Here is an 18,146-nt window from a genome sequence, read left to right on the forward strand (position 1 = left end):
CGTACGTCTGGTGGTAAGTGACACGCCTGTCCATAGCAGTTGCAGTGCCATTGAGAGCTTCAATCTCGCAAAGAGTGCAGGAGCACTGCCACTGTACTTGTCTACCTGAGACATACGTTGACAAGTCCCACGTGCCCGTAATTTCACCAGCACCCTTACCCTTCAAAACCGGAACACAGTAACGCTCACATGACCATTTGGCGGCAGAAATAGGTAACGTAAGGCAGAAGTACAATGGATGAAATCTTTCACAATGAGCTCTACTCCTACTAATTATTTAAAGGTTTTTGTAAAAAATTAGCAACGATTAGGCTTACTTTTATTGTTAGAGCCAATTTACAAAGTACACGTCGAGTAGCCGTTATATTCGTTGTATGCGTAGAACGATGTACATTAAATTTGTATTCAACAAAATGCTCCCTTTATCTTGTTACTCTTATAGATAACTCATCGTGATAATTTCTAGATATCGTCCTACGATATAGTACGATATTTGCAAATAGACAATTCGTTTCATAGGACGCTGACTGTACAATAACTACTTATATAAAAATTTTATTAACACTTTATTAATCATTTATTACTTTTCTATATTGTGAAATAATGACTATACGTCCTTTACCATCAGAGTTAGCAGAAAAAGCTAGAAATGAATTGAACGAAGATCCAAAGAGATTGAAACATGACTTGCAAAATCTGAAAGATTGGATTGCTAAGCAACCGCATCTACGTGCCAGAACAGGTGAGTTTTATTTTATATTTAAAATACGGAGACTTAGGTACACGTGTCAACTGTAAGCAAAATTCAATACGGGATAGGTCCAATCGCACAAAACGGACGTAGCTGTATAAAACATGCCAGATCAATAATAGTTATCGCTATATTACGTTACATTATCTTAAAGTACCCGCATTAGCATCCTTTTTTTATAATCCTAATTGACGGGACGAACAAGTGTCGCGCCTGGTCGTAAGTGATACGCTTGTCTAACGTATAACAGGTGCAGTGACGCTCAGAGCATTGAATCGCATAAAAAGATCTGAGGGTCACTGCCACTGTGCCCGTCACATTGAGACTTAAATTGACAAGTCCCACGTGCCTGTAACTTCAACAGCATCCTTACATCAAAACCGGAACGCAGTAATGCTCACATTACTACATAGGTAAGTTGGCAGTACTTCCCTGGACGAATTCTTTCACAATTTCGGGACTGCTGCGATGCGATTTCTGCGGCAAGGCATCTCACTGCCACGGTTCCCGTAACCATTCCTTCGACCATCACCAACCGCACTGAACGTATTTTTTTAACTAATTAGCGACACGGATCGTAAAACAATGTTGCACTGCTGTTATTGATAAGAAAGTATAGGAAAAAACACAAAGAAGGTTAACATCGAGCAATTCGCAAATTCTTGCGATGCGTCGTGCTAGTTCGTAGATTTCTGCACTTAGCTCTACTGCTACTACGCAGATACCTTGCAAAGTCCAACTTCTAACGGTTTTAAAGATTGTGTCTAACGAAGAAGTGATATAATGTACTATGAATATTAAACCAGGAAGTTTATAATTCTTGTTTAAAATCGTATTCTATCTGACACTTATAAATTGTTCTAGATGTAGTAAAAAACGGCAGAAAAGCCGTATGTTATTTTCAACTGGGATTCTAAGAATTGACTTGTATTATGGCCATCAGACATAACGAGCGCAAGAACATGTAAAGACTGCGATCCTATAGATCTATTCAATACACAACAAATTACGTTTAAAGTTATGCGAAACATCTCAACCTTCGTCTACGTTTTCAGATGACCAATGGCTATTAGCATTTCTCCGTGGTTGCAAATTCAGCCTGGAAAGGACCAAAGAAAAGATCGACCTGTATTATTCCTGCAGGAGTACAGCGCCTGACTTCTATAGAATCAAACATACAGATCCGAAGTTTTACGAAATACTGGAAATGGGGTAGGTTGATTTTGTGTAGACACTGACTTGTTGAATGTAACTTACATATCATAGAAAATACGTGTGAGTAATAAAGAGGCATGTTATCGATATGAAAAAAGAGATAATGTATGTACTATTAATTCGTCAAATGACAAGCACCTCTATTTTCCAGAACTATACTCATTCCGCCGAATGTTAAATCAAACGCTGCATCGGTATCTGCACCACAAGCGACTATTGTACAACCTGGAACCTACGATCCTGCCAAATATTCCATCGCAGATATTATTTCTGTTGGCCATATTCTTGAAAAAGTGAGTATTTTTTTAAGATTTACCAAATTTACTCACGCATATGTAAGTGCATACGTAATTTATGCCACATTTGTGATTTGATTTAGGTTGCAATATTATTTGTAAGCTAAGTAGAAAAAATACAGTTTGTTAGTTATTATTTCAGTTTATTGTTGGGATGGACGATTCTTATACGGTGAATGTTGACCTGTTGTATCGACATGTGATTGCATGACTTTAGCATTGCATTGCTTTGTATGGTGTCTCTCACAGTACCATGTACGGATGTCGACGTCATATTGTAATCGACTGCGTGAAGCTGTAAGCTAATACACAATACAATTACAATTTATATTATATTTATAGTAACAGTAGATCTCCTTATGAAAGATTTCCTCCAGGTAAGTACTGCCACCGACCCTATTTCTGCCGCCAAGCAGTAATGGTCACATTGCTACGTTCCGGTTTTGAATCTTAGCGATTTAAAGCTCTGAGTGGCACTGCAACTATTATGGACAGGCGTGTCGCTTACTACCAGGCGCACGAGTTGTTCGTCCAATCACTTGGTATTATAAAAAAAAACATGGCATAGAGTAATCAGAGTTCCGTCATAATTAGTCGTTAGGTACACGTGCCATTTACTATAGAATTGAAAAATGGCATCAAACAGTAGAATTGTTTATTATTGTGTTTACGGTGATGTGAACAACAGTGACTCAAATTCAGAATTATTCAGCATTTCATAATTATACTGGAGATACCAACATAATGGAGATACCAACCTGCAATGTTGCGATTTCATTATAGCACAAGAATGTTGTGATGAACACTTAAATTTTTCAAATTATGTTTATAACCTGCAGGTACTAAAATAATAATGTGACAACCCTAGATATGCTCGAGTGATGTAGTAGGCATTGACGCGAACAGGTGGGAGTTGTACTACTTGCCTTATTAATTATACTATGCTAACAGTATGTTGACGTCAGGCTATAATTGACAGCGTGAAGCGGTAAACTACGCTGTACAAGTCAGTACGGTGCGAAAGAAGTAATGTGCGTTGCCATTTTTTCAAGTATCTTTTGTTTTATAGATATTGTTGATGGAGTACGACAACGCCATTGTAACAGGTACACAAACTATACTCGATTTGGACGGAGTGACTATTGGGCACTTCTTACAGATGACACCTTCTGTCATAAAGAAAATGGTTGTAACTACACAGGTTGGTGCATACATCTCAATGTATTAATTATCTGCCTTCGTACAGTGTATACAGTGATTACAGTACTCCATATTAACAACAGATTGAAGGAAATTGAAAATTAACAGTTTTCCGTTAAACGATTTTCCGACCACATTTACTTCATAGTGGTTGGATCAATGTTGAAAAAAAAAAAGCATTTAAAATATTCTTAATAATCTCGGTACAGAGTACTAAAAAACCGACCTCGAAAGTTATTCATCCCCCAGTTTGCCACACTCAGAGGAATATTTTTTTTTCAAATTTAAATGGGACCTTTATCTGAGGTACCCTCTTTCCAACAAAATAAATAGTCATCAAAATCGAATCACAAATGCCATATCATACATACAAAAAATCCTCCTCCTTTTTTGAAGTCGGTTAAAAAGTAATCAACGCACCTTTTAACATTTTTATTTACAGAATGCTCTCCCATTGCGAGTGAAAGGAAACCATTATTTGAACACTCCTGTAGGATTCGAAACCATTTTCAATGCTATCAAAGCACTTCTAAGTGAAAAAAACCACAATAGAGTAAGTTTTCAATTTAGCTACGGGTTATGTTTTACTTCTTTTGTAATTTAAATTATTACTTTCTTCCAACAAATAACGTCTACGTTCAGTAGACTGATTAGATCAGATATTGTTTAGACACTGAAAAGTCATACTTAGAATTGTATTTTACACTAATGTGTCGCATGTTTTGGCTGCCTTATTTTCGTCATTTCAGTAAGCTTTACAGGTGATTAATATATATTTTAAATAATTGTTACAGTTATACGTTTACAATAACAACTATGAAGAAATGTACAAATACGTCCCAAAGGATGTGTTACCCGCTGAATACGGAGGAAACGGAGGTACTACAAAAGAGATTATAGGTAGGTACAAGAAAAATATTATAAATACTATCTCGTCAAAAACATCATGTGAAAATGTATCCAAGTTTGGAACTATTAACAAGTTGTGAAGTAAATAAAGTAGAAGTGTTAACTAAAATAACGGATAACTCACGTATTTAAGTCGAATTTTTTTGCTCGACATGTTTCGAAGCAATTCGTGGTCCATGAGGTTCTGCGGCGGTGACTCGATGGAACGGTGATCAAGGACCACGAATTGGTTCGAAACATGTTGAGCAAAAATTTATAATAATATAATTTATAAAAATGTGTATATTGTAAATACGTAAGTGGCACGTTTGTCCCGAATATTTCTCTTCTTCTTCTTCTATAGAATTATCTATACACATATCGCGTGTTATACTAGGCCACCCAAGCTGACTGCCAAGGGCGGGGTATGTTTTGAGTTTAAATCAATAAAAGTTTTGGTTGTGGTGCAGTAGGTACTACTTAATATTACCAAACTGAATTTTGATTGTGTTATTAATTGGAGAGGATATAATATATATTATTAGCGTCAGTTATTTCTGCTTATTTAATGATGTTTTTAAGATTATTAACAAGAGTACTTTTCGAAAAACCAAAGTTAGTGTTTCTTCAATTTTGTTATGCTATAAAAAGTATTCATGCCAAGTTTCAGGTTAATGAATACATGCAATGTGATGTTTCGTACTTGTCTTGAATTTTTGTGGGTTGTCGAGTAACTTTTCTTGGTTTGTACACATTTTCCAAATTTTACGCGAATGAATTTTAAAAACAACATTAATGTGCTTTCAAGTTACCTTAACTTATCACCAAATAATGCACTGTGTCAATTTTATTTCCAGACTATTGGAAGAAAAAGGTTGAAGAATATAGTTCGTGGTTGGAAGATGACGAGAAGTATGGTACAGACGAATCTAAAAGGCCAGGAAAACCAAAAACAGCTGAAGCAATGTTTGGCGTTGAAGGATCTTTCCGACAACTCCAAGTGGATTAGCTAATAAAGTTAATAAGTTTTTATATTCGTAATAAATCTTTGATAAATCGTTAAATGTCTTTATATTTAGTACTTTGACGTATATCATAGAAAAAATATTACGTTTTGTGCCATAATGTCTTATAACATTTTGTACATAGAAGTACTGTTGTGGGTAGATGTTCCAGAGTATATACGGTAAATTTGTATTTTATGAAACTTACGTCTGTAAGTATGACATCTTATTTGGAAGAAAGTTGCAAATGAAGACACTATCCTCTGTTCATGTTTTGTTCTGTAAAACATTCGCATAGACAGCAATTACGTAGCGAATATTGGTTTAAAAAGATAATTCCGCCCTTGGGACCTACCGCAACCTTTCCAAAAACAATCTTATTTCAATGTAAGCTTAAAGTAAGCTTATTATAATATTACTCATATTCGACGCACGACGAACCTGTCAACCAAGTAATGTATTATTGCAAAAGTGATTGAAAGTAGGCTTGTATAGTTCATGAACTATTAGGAATATATTCCGATACTGACCGACATGAAACGTCTTGCTTGTGTTTTTATGTTTTGTCTCTGTATTTACGAATAATGATCATAAGTTTAAAAATGTCTGTATTTACTAACAAGTGGGCCTTGAATGCCAAATAAATGATTTATTTATTATTATTTATATCGTCACTGGCAACAATACTTATTAAAATGCAATAAATAAAATTTGAACAATAAATAAAAAAGTGAAGCAAAGTAATCAACCCTTCTTAATTTGTTTTAAACTGACATAAAAACGTTAATTGACTGTCATTAAAAATAATAAATTTATTTTTTTTGGCTTCCTCACTACAGCGGCCGAATATATGTGCGTAGATATTACATCTGGCAGCCAACGCCCTACGTTCCCGATCAATATCATTTTGGTCTTTAAGATCCACCGTCAAGTACCTAATGTCCTAGTTATTTAAATCTGCACACCCTCTTTAGTGCCACCTCATCAAGTTAATTCTAGGTTCATAAGACATCACTCTACCGGGGGTCCCAAAGACCATAAACTCACTCTTGATACAATTATATACAAGGCCGTGAGTACTCGTATACTGCTCACAAAACCGAAGGAGCTCCGTAATTGAGCCCGCCGCGCCGTTGGACCCAGCAGCACCATAAGCGTCGGCATAACTTATATTATTTACTCTTTGTCCAGCAGACTGTCCAACACCTTAGCAACAACTGTGGCCAGCGATATCGGACGGCAATTTCCATGACTGGCCATATCCCCCGTTTTATTTTTAACTACTGGCACCACTGAAGTTTTGAGCATTTCAGGCGGTAAATGAGAATGCCTTATACACAGAGAGAAAATATAGCCAACACTCTGGAAAGGTGCACTCCCGTACATTTCTGGTGCTCGATGCTGAGAGCTTCGTGACCTGGAGATTTTCCTCTGGTCATTTGCCTTAGTACCTCAGCCACCTGCTTAGCCGAAAAATGCAATACCTCCCTATAGGGATAACAACTATACATATATAGTTGTTATTTAATTTTGTTGTAGATCTATAAAAATAGACTTAAACATGTAAGATCGAAGTGGCATGATAATTACTAACTAAAAAAACAAATTATTACTTATTGTTACCTCGGTATTAAGTTGACTGAAGATCTATTTTTGTAAATTCCTAAAATACAAATGAGTCTTTTTTTATTATAAAATGTGTAAAAGTAGAAGTTTATTCTACCTACTTGCAAAAACTAATCTGATGATGTTGATTTTTAAAGTTATTACAACAACAATACATAAGGATTTAAAATAATGCATTTTATTTGGACACACTATGAGATGTACCTGTAATTACTAATATTCAGGTAACTGTACGCTTAAAATTGTAACAATACCAATTAATATATAGCAATATACACAAAACTTTTGGTCGCAACTTTAGAGTTTATGTAATACATTTTTTATTTTTGCGCAATTTCATCTATTTCAACTGATTCGCAAAAAACCCATTAATTTTAATTACGATTTTGTTTGGCAAGATTCTTGCAATCTTAATAGGTAACTAAATAAATCTATTTGAACTTATTTACATATTATTGCTCACCAAGTCACCACACGCAGTGTAAATTAATACAATTCGTATTAAATCATCTAACACAACCACGATTTAAAGTGACAAATGATACAATTTGCTTTTATTGTTACTTGCTGAGAATATGTAAAGTTAAATTTAATTATTGATAAACCACAATATTGACACGGAAATTCCTTTTTAGGAAAAGTAACTCGTACAAAACTAGAACACATAACTAAAAAGTTATGAGCCTATAAAGAAAAAAAATTTAAATCCGTTTTTCTCAAAACACGAATTTCTGGCTTAACGCACTTTTCACGGAGGGTACAATATTATAATAAGCTTACTTTAAGCTTACATTGAAATAAGATTGTTTTTTGAAAGGTTATGGTAGACCCCCAGTAGGATTAGCGTGACTTGCGCGAGAGCGACATAAAGCGCGAGATACTGCTGTTTTCGCATAAAGATCGCTTTCTGTCGCTCTCGCCCTAGTCGCGCCGTGTTATGCTAGCCCTATTGTTCGTACAAATAAACGGACATCAAGTTGACGAGTCATCCCGACGTCAAAATGGCTAGTCTCGTTGAATATTCTTACAACTTTTATGACGAAAGGTGAAACTGACGTAAAATATGAAGTTTTAGTTTTAGAGTTTCATTCAAATCGGGTAATACTTTATCAGACTTCATTAAATTGAATAAAGTTTTAATAAGTTTTCATATATTTATAAAAAATAGTGTGTACTCGTACAGGCATAGATCAACTGTCCCTCACCTGTCAAATAGGGTAAAGTACCTACATAAATTACCACAAAATGTACGTATTTGGTTTCAAGTTTTATTTAGAAATTCAATACTGCTCACATTGTTCAATTAACTCCAGCATAATGACGCTCTTATAAAACTGTTGGGGTTGCTCCGCTACTGTAGCGCATTTACTAGCAGTAGAGCTCCTTATGAAAGAGTTCGTCCAGGAAAGTACTGCCACCTTTGCTATTTCTGCCGCCAAGCAGTAATGGTCATGGTAACCTATCACAAAGTGGAACATTGTTTGTCCGAAATAACTTTTGTTCGAATTTTCATTACACCGAAAACCGAATTATAACGAAACAGTTGTTCTTTCAGGATATGTTGAATGTTTATCGCAAAGACACGATTAGTTTCGGTTAGGTTAAGTTAAGTTAAAAAAAAAAGGTTTACAAGAAAAAACATTTTCCTCTCAAAATTACTTTCGAGGTTATGAAAATTCGACCAAACGTTATTTCTGGAAAATGTCATTTCGGATTACTGATAGGTAATCGTAATGGTCACAGTTCCGGTTTTGAAGGGTACGGGTGCTGATTAAGTTACAGGCACAACTTTTTAAGTAATGTCTCAGAGTGACGGGCGCTGTGGCAGTGCCCTTCAGATCTTTGTGATTTAAAGCTCTGAGTGGCATTACAACTGTTACGGACAGGCGTGTCGCTTACCACCAGACGCACGACTTGTTAGTTTCGTCATTTGGTATTATAAAAAAATGTTCGCTGAGGCGCGAGTGGATGGCTTCAACGCCATAATGCGAAAGAGGGTAGCGGTTCTGATGCATATGGTGCGAGGCAGATTCAACGGCCTCCTTCGGACGGTGGCCGAGTGAAAATAACGAAGAAAGAAAATAAATTTATTCAGTACAACATATGTTACTAGCACAATATTATGAATGATTAAAAGTGTATTGCTCTGAAATGGCCCCAACTCTGCAAATACTGCCGCGGAGCCACAACAGTGGTATTCAGTGTACCCTTTTCGAAGTGGCCGATTTGAAAGATGAGCAGATACTGTGTTAATGGGTAGCTATTCACGTCAAATGGTTGAAACTGTCCATGGATAGTTCGTAACATCAAAATGTAATTTACTGTTTGTGAGTTTCATAAATATAGTTTATAAGAATTACTTGACTAACACAGAAAGCACACTTGACCGAAATAAAGTAAATTATTATTACTGTCGATGAAGTTGATACATTTAACTTTTTAGGGTTGACAATCGATAAATCGAAAACATTTGTAGCGTATTAAACAGATTTGTTTACACTCTACATTTATCTTGTTGCACCTACAGAATCGGTGATAATTTTGATAATAAAAAGGTGATAAATTTATCATCCTATAATTAATATAATTACGAGATTTGCAAGCAAACAATTCATTAGTAATATAAACATTGTATTAAAATATTCACCTCATTATTTTGCTATACTGTGAAATAATGACTATACGTCCGCTACCATCGGTGTTAGCAGAAAGAGCTAAAAATGAATTAAACGAAGATCCAAATCGATTGAAGAATGATTTGCAAAGTCTGAAAGACTGGATTGCTAAGCAACCGCATCTACGCGCCAGAACAGGTGAGTTTTATTGTATACTTACTTACGGACTCTTAGTACAGGTACCTATTATAAGAAAAATCGTCGTCTTCCTTTTTCAAACTCGTGTCTTAAAAACACAAAGTTACTGAAATGCAAAAAATTGATTGTACAAACAAATTTCGCAGGCTGATTTCACCTTTACGTATTCTTAAAGTAATGCATCCAAATTGAGACCCTTGATAAGAAATTTAGAATAAACATCGTTCTTTATAAGATACCGTTTGAAATAATAGAAATGCTATGCGGGGTGGATCTACGGCAAACTCCAGTGGCACAAAATAACTAACTGCATAAAAAGCGTACTAGATCTGTAATCATCATCATCAACCCATTTACGCGCCCCACTGCTGGGCATAGGTCACTTCTCAGGCGAGGACACAGGCTATAGTCCGCCACGCTGGCTCATTGCGGAATGGTGATCTCACACGATTTCCGAGAGCTGTGAACCTTCTTCGACATGCAGGTTTCATCACGATGTTTTCCTTGCTGTATGAGCTTTTGGTAGGTCAATGTCCTTCACACGAAAGCTGATGGTTAATTTCAAATTAAATTTCGCACGTAAATTCCGAGAACCTCACATTGGAACCTACGTTATTTGTTTGAAAGGCGGTTGGTTAAACCATTAGGCTACGACAGCAGATCGAGCGACTTTACAGATCGGTAATCGTATCTCTATTTCATAATTAGCATAAACTAATTTCTACTTAACAATAAGGCCGCCTGTTGTTGGCTCACTCTGTGATACTTACGTTACTGTTCTGTGTTGTCATTGCAATTTTAATGTGCAATAAAAAAAAATTCATTCATTCATTAATTCACAGTACTTTATGAGCATACTTCGCAGAGCGCAATTGACGATGGCTTTAAATATTGTGTACAAAGATAAAAGGAGAGTATTTATAATATAAGTACTATGAACACTATATAACGAAATGTATACTTGCTATGTAAATATCGTATACTGAACGCAAATATTAATTGTAATTGATACGTTAATAAGGTTAATAATAAAAAACCCAAATATATTTATTCGGTAATATGTAAATCTTATCGATATTTTAACAATTATTTCATATATGGAGGATAAAATTATTGTAATAATATAATTTAGGGCTATATGTAGATATATGATATAATACCAAGTGACGGGATGAACAAGTCGTCGGCCTGGCGGTAAGCGACACGTCTGTATAAAGTCAGTGGCACTCAGAGTTTTAGATCGCAAAGATTTGAGGGGCATAAGTTGATAACTCCCATGTGCATGTAATTTAACCAGCACCCTCACCCTCCAAAACCAGTAATGCTACCATTAACGCTTGGCGGCAGAAACAGGTAAGGTGGCAGTACTTCCCTGGACGAATTCTTTCACAAGAAGCTATACTGATACTAAAAGTTTAGCCGGGTATAAAATTGTTCGGCTTTTGTATTACTTTTCAAGTTTGTGGGTAGGTGTTCGTAAAATCGACGACCTTTTAACCTAGGGTTTCGCGTTGCGAATTCGGTACGGTGAACAATGGATTTAGTTTTTTCGCATTTCACTTTACTCGGCCTCAAAATATTGTATAATTCCAAAATCATAAGTAATCGTTCACGCTAGACAAGTATGCAAATGCTTATCTAACACACCTGGTACATATTATAGTAGGATAAAAGAATTATGATAAGGAGCTGGAAAAGATTAATTGTTTTCATTGGTTTCACTATTTATATGTATTATTATAACGTACACATGTTTTATTAAACTGGAAGCTTACGAATAATTTTAATTTTATACAGTATATAATAATGCTTTATTATCTCATCACAAAATATTTTATATTACATAAAGACAGACAATTTAAAATGTGGTAACCCTTGTCAGGGACTGGATTCTACACTAGGCATGTATTACAGCTTGAGGAAAAAATCGGTCTTTTTTATAAACGTTTAAACGTTGTAGCTTTTTGAAAAAGGCGTGCATTTTTACACGCTTTTCACTTAAACGCTTTTTAGTTTGATGCTTAAAAATCGTTTAGAAAAACGTTTAACCGCATAGACTTTTTTGTTAAAAAAGCTTGGAACGTTGTGTTGATAGCGAAATGCAAGAGTAGACCACTAAGGTTTTTAAGTTAACTGTAAATCTGATTCATTAGAGTAGAGTAGAGTGAGAGAGAGAGAGAGAGTAGAGTATATTCAATTCGCAATCAATTACGTGTAAAGTTATTTCAAACATCCGATCTTTAGTGTACTTTTTCAGACGATCAATGGCTATTAGCATTTCTGCGTGGTTGCAAATTCAGTTTGGAAAGGGTCAAGGAAAAAATCGACCTATATTATTCCTGCAGGAGCACAGCGCCTGATTTCTATAGGACCATACATACAGACCCGAAGTTTAACGAAATCCTGGAAATGGGGTAGGTATATAGTAGATAGTAGAGAGACTATGGCTTGTTAAATGTAACTTAAACTGACTTAATAGGTAATCAAGCGTTGGGTGTTAAAAGTATTGCCATTTTTCATCGAATCTCTGTAGGTATTATAACTGGCTTTAAGCAAATCTCAGAAAATATGCATACAAGTAGAAAAGGAACACATTTTCGCATAAAAAAAAGAGATAATAGTTTCAATTCGTCTAATGACTAGCAGCTGTGTCTATTTTTAACCGACTTAAAAAAAGGAGGAGGTTCTCAATTCGACTGTATGTTCTTTTTTTTTGTATGTATGTTACGCGACAACTCCGGTATTTGTGAACCGATTTTCATGATTCTTTTTTGTTGGAAAGGGGGTACTTCCATAGTGGTCCCATTTCATTTTGAAGAAAATCATTCACCTCAAAGGGTGGCTGTTCACGCATGAAGATTCATTTTTATAAATAGCTCCTAACTTTAATTTAGGAGCAATTACTTTTAGCAATTATTTAGTTCATTTTGCTATTTCTCCAATTCAAGGCGTTTTTATCTCGATATACTTTGAGTAGTGTCGTAGTGAGAACTTATTTTTATTATCTCCAGTATCAAGTCCTGTATAGTGGCGAACTAGGGGATATTTCAATGAAACTTAGCAAATAGACGTAATTCCACGTACTTTTGAGGACGGTTTTTTTAGTACTCTGTACTGAGATTATTCAAGACTACACTCATTCCGGTAAATGTTAAATCATAGGTGGAGCTTGAGTAGACATTGACCTGTCAACAGTAAACTATACGAACCTAACACCTAAACGCTGTTTATGCTTTGCCCTTAAAAAGACATTAGATATTATGACTGGCTGTAAGAAACGTTCAATGAAAATATGTAAGAATAGTAAAGGGACATGTTTTTCTTATCAATAAAGACATAATATTATATTTATTAAATAGTCTAATGATTACATCTGTCTTTATTTTTCAGGGTTATTCTCATTCTGCCAAATTTCAAAACAGGTGCTGCGTCGGCCTACGAACCACTAGTGACTATTGTACGACCTGGAGCCTATGATCCTGACAAATATTCCATCACAGATATTATTTCTGTATCCCATGTTCTTACTAAAGTTAGTATATAATGTTATGTACATAGATTTATTGCTATTCTTAAGATTTAATAATTAGTACGTAAGACATCTACATTTGTAATTTAAAACTAAACTGCCTCAGTGGCGAACGGTTACCATACTCGACTGTCACGCAGAGATCCCGGGTTCGATGCCCGGGCCGAGAGATATATTTGTATGGCCTACATTTATTTGTCTCGTAAATTTGGGTGTAATTTATAGTTGTCTATGTGTGTGTCCGTGGCCACCCGCGATACAAGGTTTCCCTGGTGCAGGGCTAGTGTGTGTGTCGACACGCGATTGTACTAATATGGCACTGAATTGGTTTCCCTTATTTTTCATACATCTATGGTTTGTATGATGTAGCTTTCTTCATCTCGTACGGATGTCAAAATCATACTGGAAGTGACAGCGTAAATACTTCAAACAAGCCAATATGGTGCAAAGTAATGTGCGATCTCACTTATTTCAATCGTTTTTTGTTTCATAGATTGTGTTGATGGAGTGTGACAACGCCACTATAACAGGTACACAAGGTGTTCTTGATTTAGACGGAGTGACTATTGGACATTTCGTGCAGATGACACCTTCAGTCATAAAGAAAATGGTTGTCACTACACAGGTTAGTGTCACAGATATAAACATCTATTATGATAGTGATGATCTCTATATTAACAGCTCAGGTTGGAGGAGATCGAATAATAATTTTATGTTCTTCATGTGCTTGTTGTCAGATCTTTGTATTTGGTTCGTTCCGTTTGGTAAGTCTGGCAAGGTTTGCAAGGAGACGGATCGAAGGAATTTTTTCTAAGTGTTCGATCTTTGTATTAAAATATTATAACACACTAGTGGACTAATTTCACAAAAAAATAATTGAATATCAATTCAATAAAAATTTAATTACAGTTTATATAGACATCTCTAGCCAGGGCTGATAGCTGTAAAGGTATCTAACTGGGTGACGAATAACTCTTATAAATTTCTCATAGATGGCGCTACTCCTAAGTCGTTAAAAACCAAATACAAAGATCCGACAACAAGCACACAGAAAAATTCGTGACATCCGCTAAATGCGCGGAACGTAAAACTCGCTATCGATGGATTGTGCTCGGACACCATGCTCAGCAACGCCGGCGTTCCGCAAGGATCTGTGCTATCACCAACCCTGTTCATCCTGCATATCAATGATATGTTATCAACTAGTAGCATTCATTGCTATGCAGATGACAGTACCGGTGATGCAAATGGGGCATATTTGTGCGCCCCGTATAATAGCCAGCAATCCACTTGCTGCAAAACAGACGGAAACTTGAAGACACAAGTGTTCGCGTTTACTGCTAAAAAATCCCCATTCCTAACAGCGCCAAAGTTCCAGAACACTACCCTTACAATCTCAAAGAGTATTAGGATACTTGGAGTCGAAATCACGAACGAAGTCCAGTTCCGAAGTCATTTGGAGAGCAAAGCCAAACGCTTCAAAAAAGCTCGGAGTGCTCAATAGAGCGAAGCAGTATTTCTCTCCAGGTCACCGACTTTTGTTATATACAATACAAGTACGGCCCCATATGGAGTATTGCTCGCATCTCTGGTCAGGAGCTCCCAAATACCAGCTTGATCCACTTGACTCCATCCAACGAAGGGCTGTTGTTATTATCAATGACCCCAACCTCACAGACGGTATGGAGCTCCTTAGTCTACGGAGACACGTTGGCTCTTTGTGTGTGTTCTGTCGCCTTTATAATGGGGAGTGCTCTGAGGGACTTTTCGAACTGCTGCCATCGACTCGTTTCTACCATCGCACCTCCCGCCAAAGGTGTAGAGTCCATCCCCACATCTTAGATGCCTGGCATTGTAAGACCACGCGGGCATCTCGTTCGTCCTTCCTCGAACCTGCAAGATGTGGAATGATTTTTCTCTTGAAGTATTCTTCAAAAAGCATGTTTACAGGATTCTCAAAGGCTGGCCACGCATAGGCAGCTCATCTGATGTTGCAAATGTCCTTGGGCGACGATGACCACCTCCTATCAAGTGGCTCGTCTGCTCGTTTGCCTCCTTCATTACATAAAAAAAATCGTTCCGTGGTTAGTTGGCATAGCGTTTGGCACGGTTTGCTAGAAGACGTCTGTTCGAATCCGGCCGGATCGAAGGCATTTTCTCTAAGTGTTCGATCTTTGTATTAATAATTATAACAAACTAGTGGAGTAATTTCACAAAAATAATTGAATATCAATTCAATAAAAATTTTATTTGTGTTCTCCAATCAAAATTTGATCATTGTCGTTTGATTGCAGGATCTATATGAAAAGTAAAAAAAAAACCTATGTAAAATATGTTTTAAAACGTAGTAAACATACATTTTTGAAAATATCTGTTTTTTATTTAGTTAAAACTTTTATAAACAAATTAATCTGATAGGATACTTTTCTTCTTCCTTATTTATAGGAGTCGCTCCCATTCCGAGTGAAAGGCAACCACTACTTGAACACACCTGCAGGATTTGAAATCATTTTCAATGCAATTAAATCTCTTTTAAGCGAGAAAAACCAGAATAGAGTAAGTTTTACAACACAATGCCTAGTTTTCTATTGAGCCGCAGCGTACGTTCTTTTTTATGTTACCAAGTGCCGGGATGAACAAACCGTGCACCTGGCGATAAGTGACTCGCCTATCCATAGCATTTGCAGTGCCACTCAGAACTTTAAAGCGCAAATCTGAGGGGCACTGCTACTGCGCCCTTCACCTTGAGACATAAATTGACAAGTTCCATGTACTGTCGTTACACCAGCACTCGTACACTTCAAAACCGCAACGTAGTAATGCTCACATATTGCTGCTTGACGGCAGAAGAAGGCAATTTTATGTCGCTCGTAAATTGTACTTATTTCTTATTTTTTTCCTTTTTTTTTCCAAGGAACATAATTTCTGACTCAGTTTATATGGATATCGAAAAGTTAAAGGTTTTAGAATTGTACTTCAAATTTATATTTTGCATATTTTATTTATGTTACTTTTTTTTTGTATTGTAATGAACTGGAATTTGTTTAATTTATTATAAAATATAACATAATTTATTATAAAATATAAAAATTAATTATTGTTGCAGTTATACGTTCACAATAAAAACTATGAAGAAATGTACAAATATATCCCAAAGGACGTATTGCCCGCTGAATACGGAGGAAACGGTGGTACCATAAAAGAGATTATAGGCAAGTACAACAAAAATAATAATGTAAATACTATAGCACCAAAAACATCACCTAAAAAGTGTTCGGGCTAATTTGTAATGTACTAGTTATTTCACCAGTAAAATCTACGTGGGTGCCAATTTCATTAAAGGGTTTTTAGAAAAACTCCTCTGCAAAAATGTAACAACTCATAAAGTAAGCAGAATTAGGGTGCGTTTCCATGTCGTTACGTTTTATTTATTGATGGACGACCGACTGTCGCGTCTATCCTGTTCCTGTTGTGTATCTGTCGTGACCGTGTCGTGGACGTTTATTTTATCGTTGAACGAGTGTCGTGTCTAGCTGTTCCCACTAGATCGTGATGGCAATTGATTAGTTTACGGCAACCACTTTGTCGTTTGCACGACAGAATTGTTTGAAGCTGCGATTATATGTATTCTCATTTTTATCGTCGAACGACTGTCGTTCTGGCTCTTCCCATCGTCACAACAGTCTATTCTCGTAACGTCAAAAAAGTCATGAACAGTTAATCGTGTTGTTCTGTGTGTGAACAACTCCATTTAAATAAACAAGCCGCGACACTTTAAACTGCACGACTATCTGTCTTCACGACATAATGGAGATGCGCTCTGAAGTTTAGAAATGTTGTTAGGCTTTACGAGTTTCGTTACTATTTCCTTGTTTATTACTCCGACAATAATTAGAAAATTTATTGGCCTCGTACGTCAGTAAGTACGGAATATTTTACGGAATATTTTTAATTATTTTAACAATCGGGACGTAATAAATTATTTCCTGTGCTTTAAACTTTGTACACATATTAAAAAACTTCATAGTGGTTTGATACTTTATTTATATTTTTCAAAATAACCACCGTAAAGATATGCCTATTTATTAGGTATGAAAAAATGAAACAACAATAACGCGAAAGTTTAATATTAGCTTAACGTAGAATATAAATGTAACCTGCATTACTTCTGTACACAGAATATACGTAGAGAACAATCCATTCATTGCGATTAAATAACAACACGCTGCATTCGTTTTTAAGAGTATTTTTGAAGAACCTAAGAATTTCAGGATAATAGACCTAGGAATACGTCGTTAGCAGTCGAACTTCAGCACTCGTTTCGTTAGATTCTTTAAAAAGGAAACATATTTTTTCAATTGCTTTGAAAGAGTAAGTTCATCAATTAGGGTTTATAGATTTTTATGAGTTAATAGATTTATGCATACCAAGTTTTAAGTTAATGCAATATGCACTTGTTCTTGGTTGTACTCGACATTTTTATTGTGTAAACATTTTCCTATATTTTGGCGAGTAGTTAATGAATTAATTTTAAAAGACAATGGCATTTTCACATTACGTCAAAACTTTCATATTATAAATTAAATGTACAATTTTTCTTTCTAGAATGTTGGAAGGAAAAGGTTCAAGAATACAGTTCATGGTTGGAAGAAGACGAGAAATATGGTACAGACGAGCCTTTGAGGCCAGGAAAACCTAAAACAGCTGAAGACATGTTTGGCGTTGAAGGATCTTTCCGATTACTCCAGGTGGATTAGCTAGTGTTTATATCCGTAATAAATATTTGATAAATTGCTCAGTGCTTTTTCTATTTCATAACTTTGA

At 35.8% G+C, this 18,146-nt stretch overlaps 2 protein-coding genes across 2 annotated transcripts in view; both read left to right on the forward strand.

The window, feature by feature from the left end:
* Positions 1-603: 603 nt before the first annotated feature.
* Positions 604-18,146, forward strand: part of LOC113233549 (retinol-binding protein pinta-like) — a 28,993-nt gene continuing 11,450 nt past the window's right edge. Inside the window, exons 1-7 of the mRNA XM_026468674.1 lie at positions 604-742; positions 1,807-1,963; positions 2,118-2,259; positions 3,332-3,463; positions 3,905-4,015; positions 4,257-4,362; positions 5,208-5,305. Coding sequence (XP_026324459.1) covers positions 604-742; positions 1,807-1,963; positions 2,118-2,259; positions 3,332-3,463; positions 3,905-4,015; positions 4,257-4,362; positions 5,208-5,305 — 885 coding nt within the window. The remainder of the gene's footprint in view (positions 743-1,806; positions 1,964-2,117; positions 2,260-3,331; positions 3,464-3,904; positions 4,016-4,256; positions 4,363-5,207; positions 5,306-18,146) is intronic.
* LOC113233558 (alpha-tocopherol transfer protein-like) lies at positions 9,631-18,087 on the forward strand. The gene is made up of 7 exons (XM_026468686.1): positions 9,631-9,793; positions 12,051-12,207; positions 13,184-13,325; positions 13,816-13,947; positions 15,768-15,878; positions 16,429-16,534; positions 17,928-18,087. Exons 1-7 carry the CDS (start codon positions 9,655-9,657, stop codon positions 18,077-18,079), a joined length of 939 nt encoding a protein of 312 aa, XP_026324471.1. The 5' UTR covers positions 9,631-9,654; the 3' UTR covers positions 18,080-18,087.

Source organism: Hyposmocoma kahamanoa, unplaced genomic scaffold, assembly GCF_003589595.1.
Source record: "Hyposmocoma kahamanoa isolate Upper Pololo Valley unplaced genomic scaffold, ASM358959v1 102, whole genome shotgun sequence".
Taxonomy (NCBI): Eukaryota; Metazoa; Arthropoda; class Insecta; order Lepidoptera; family Cosmopterigidae; genus Hyposmocoma; species Hyposmocoma kahamanoa.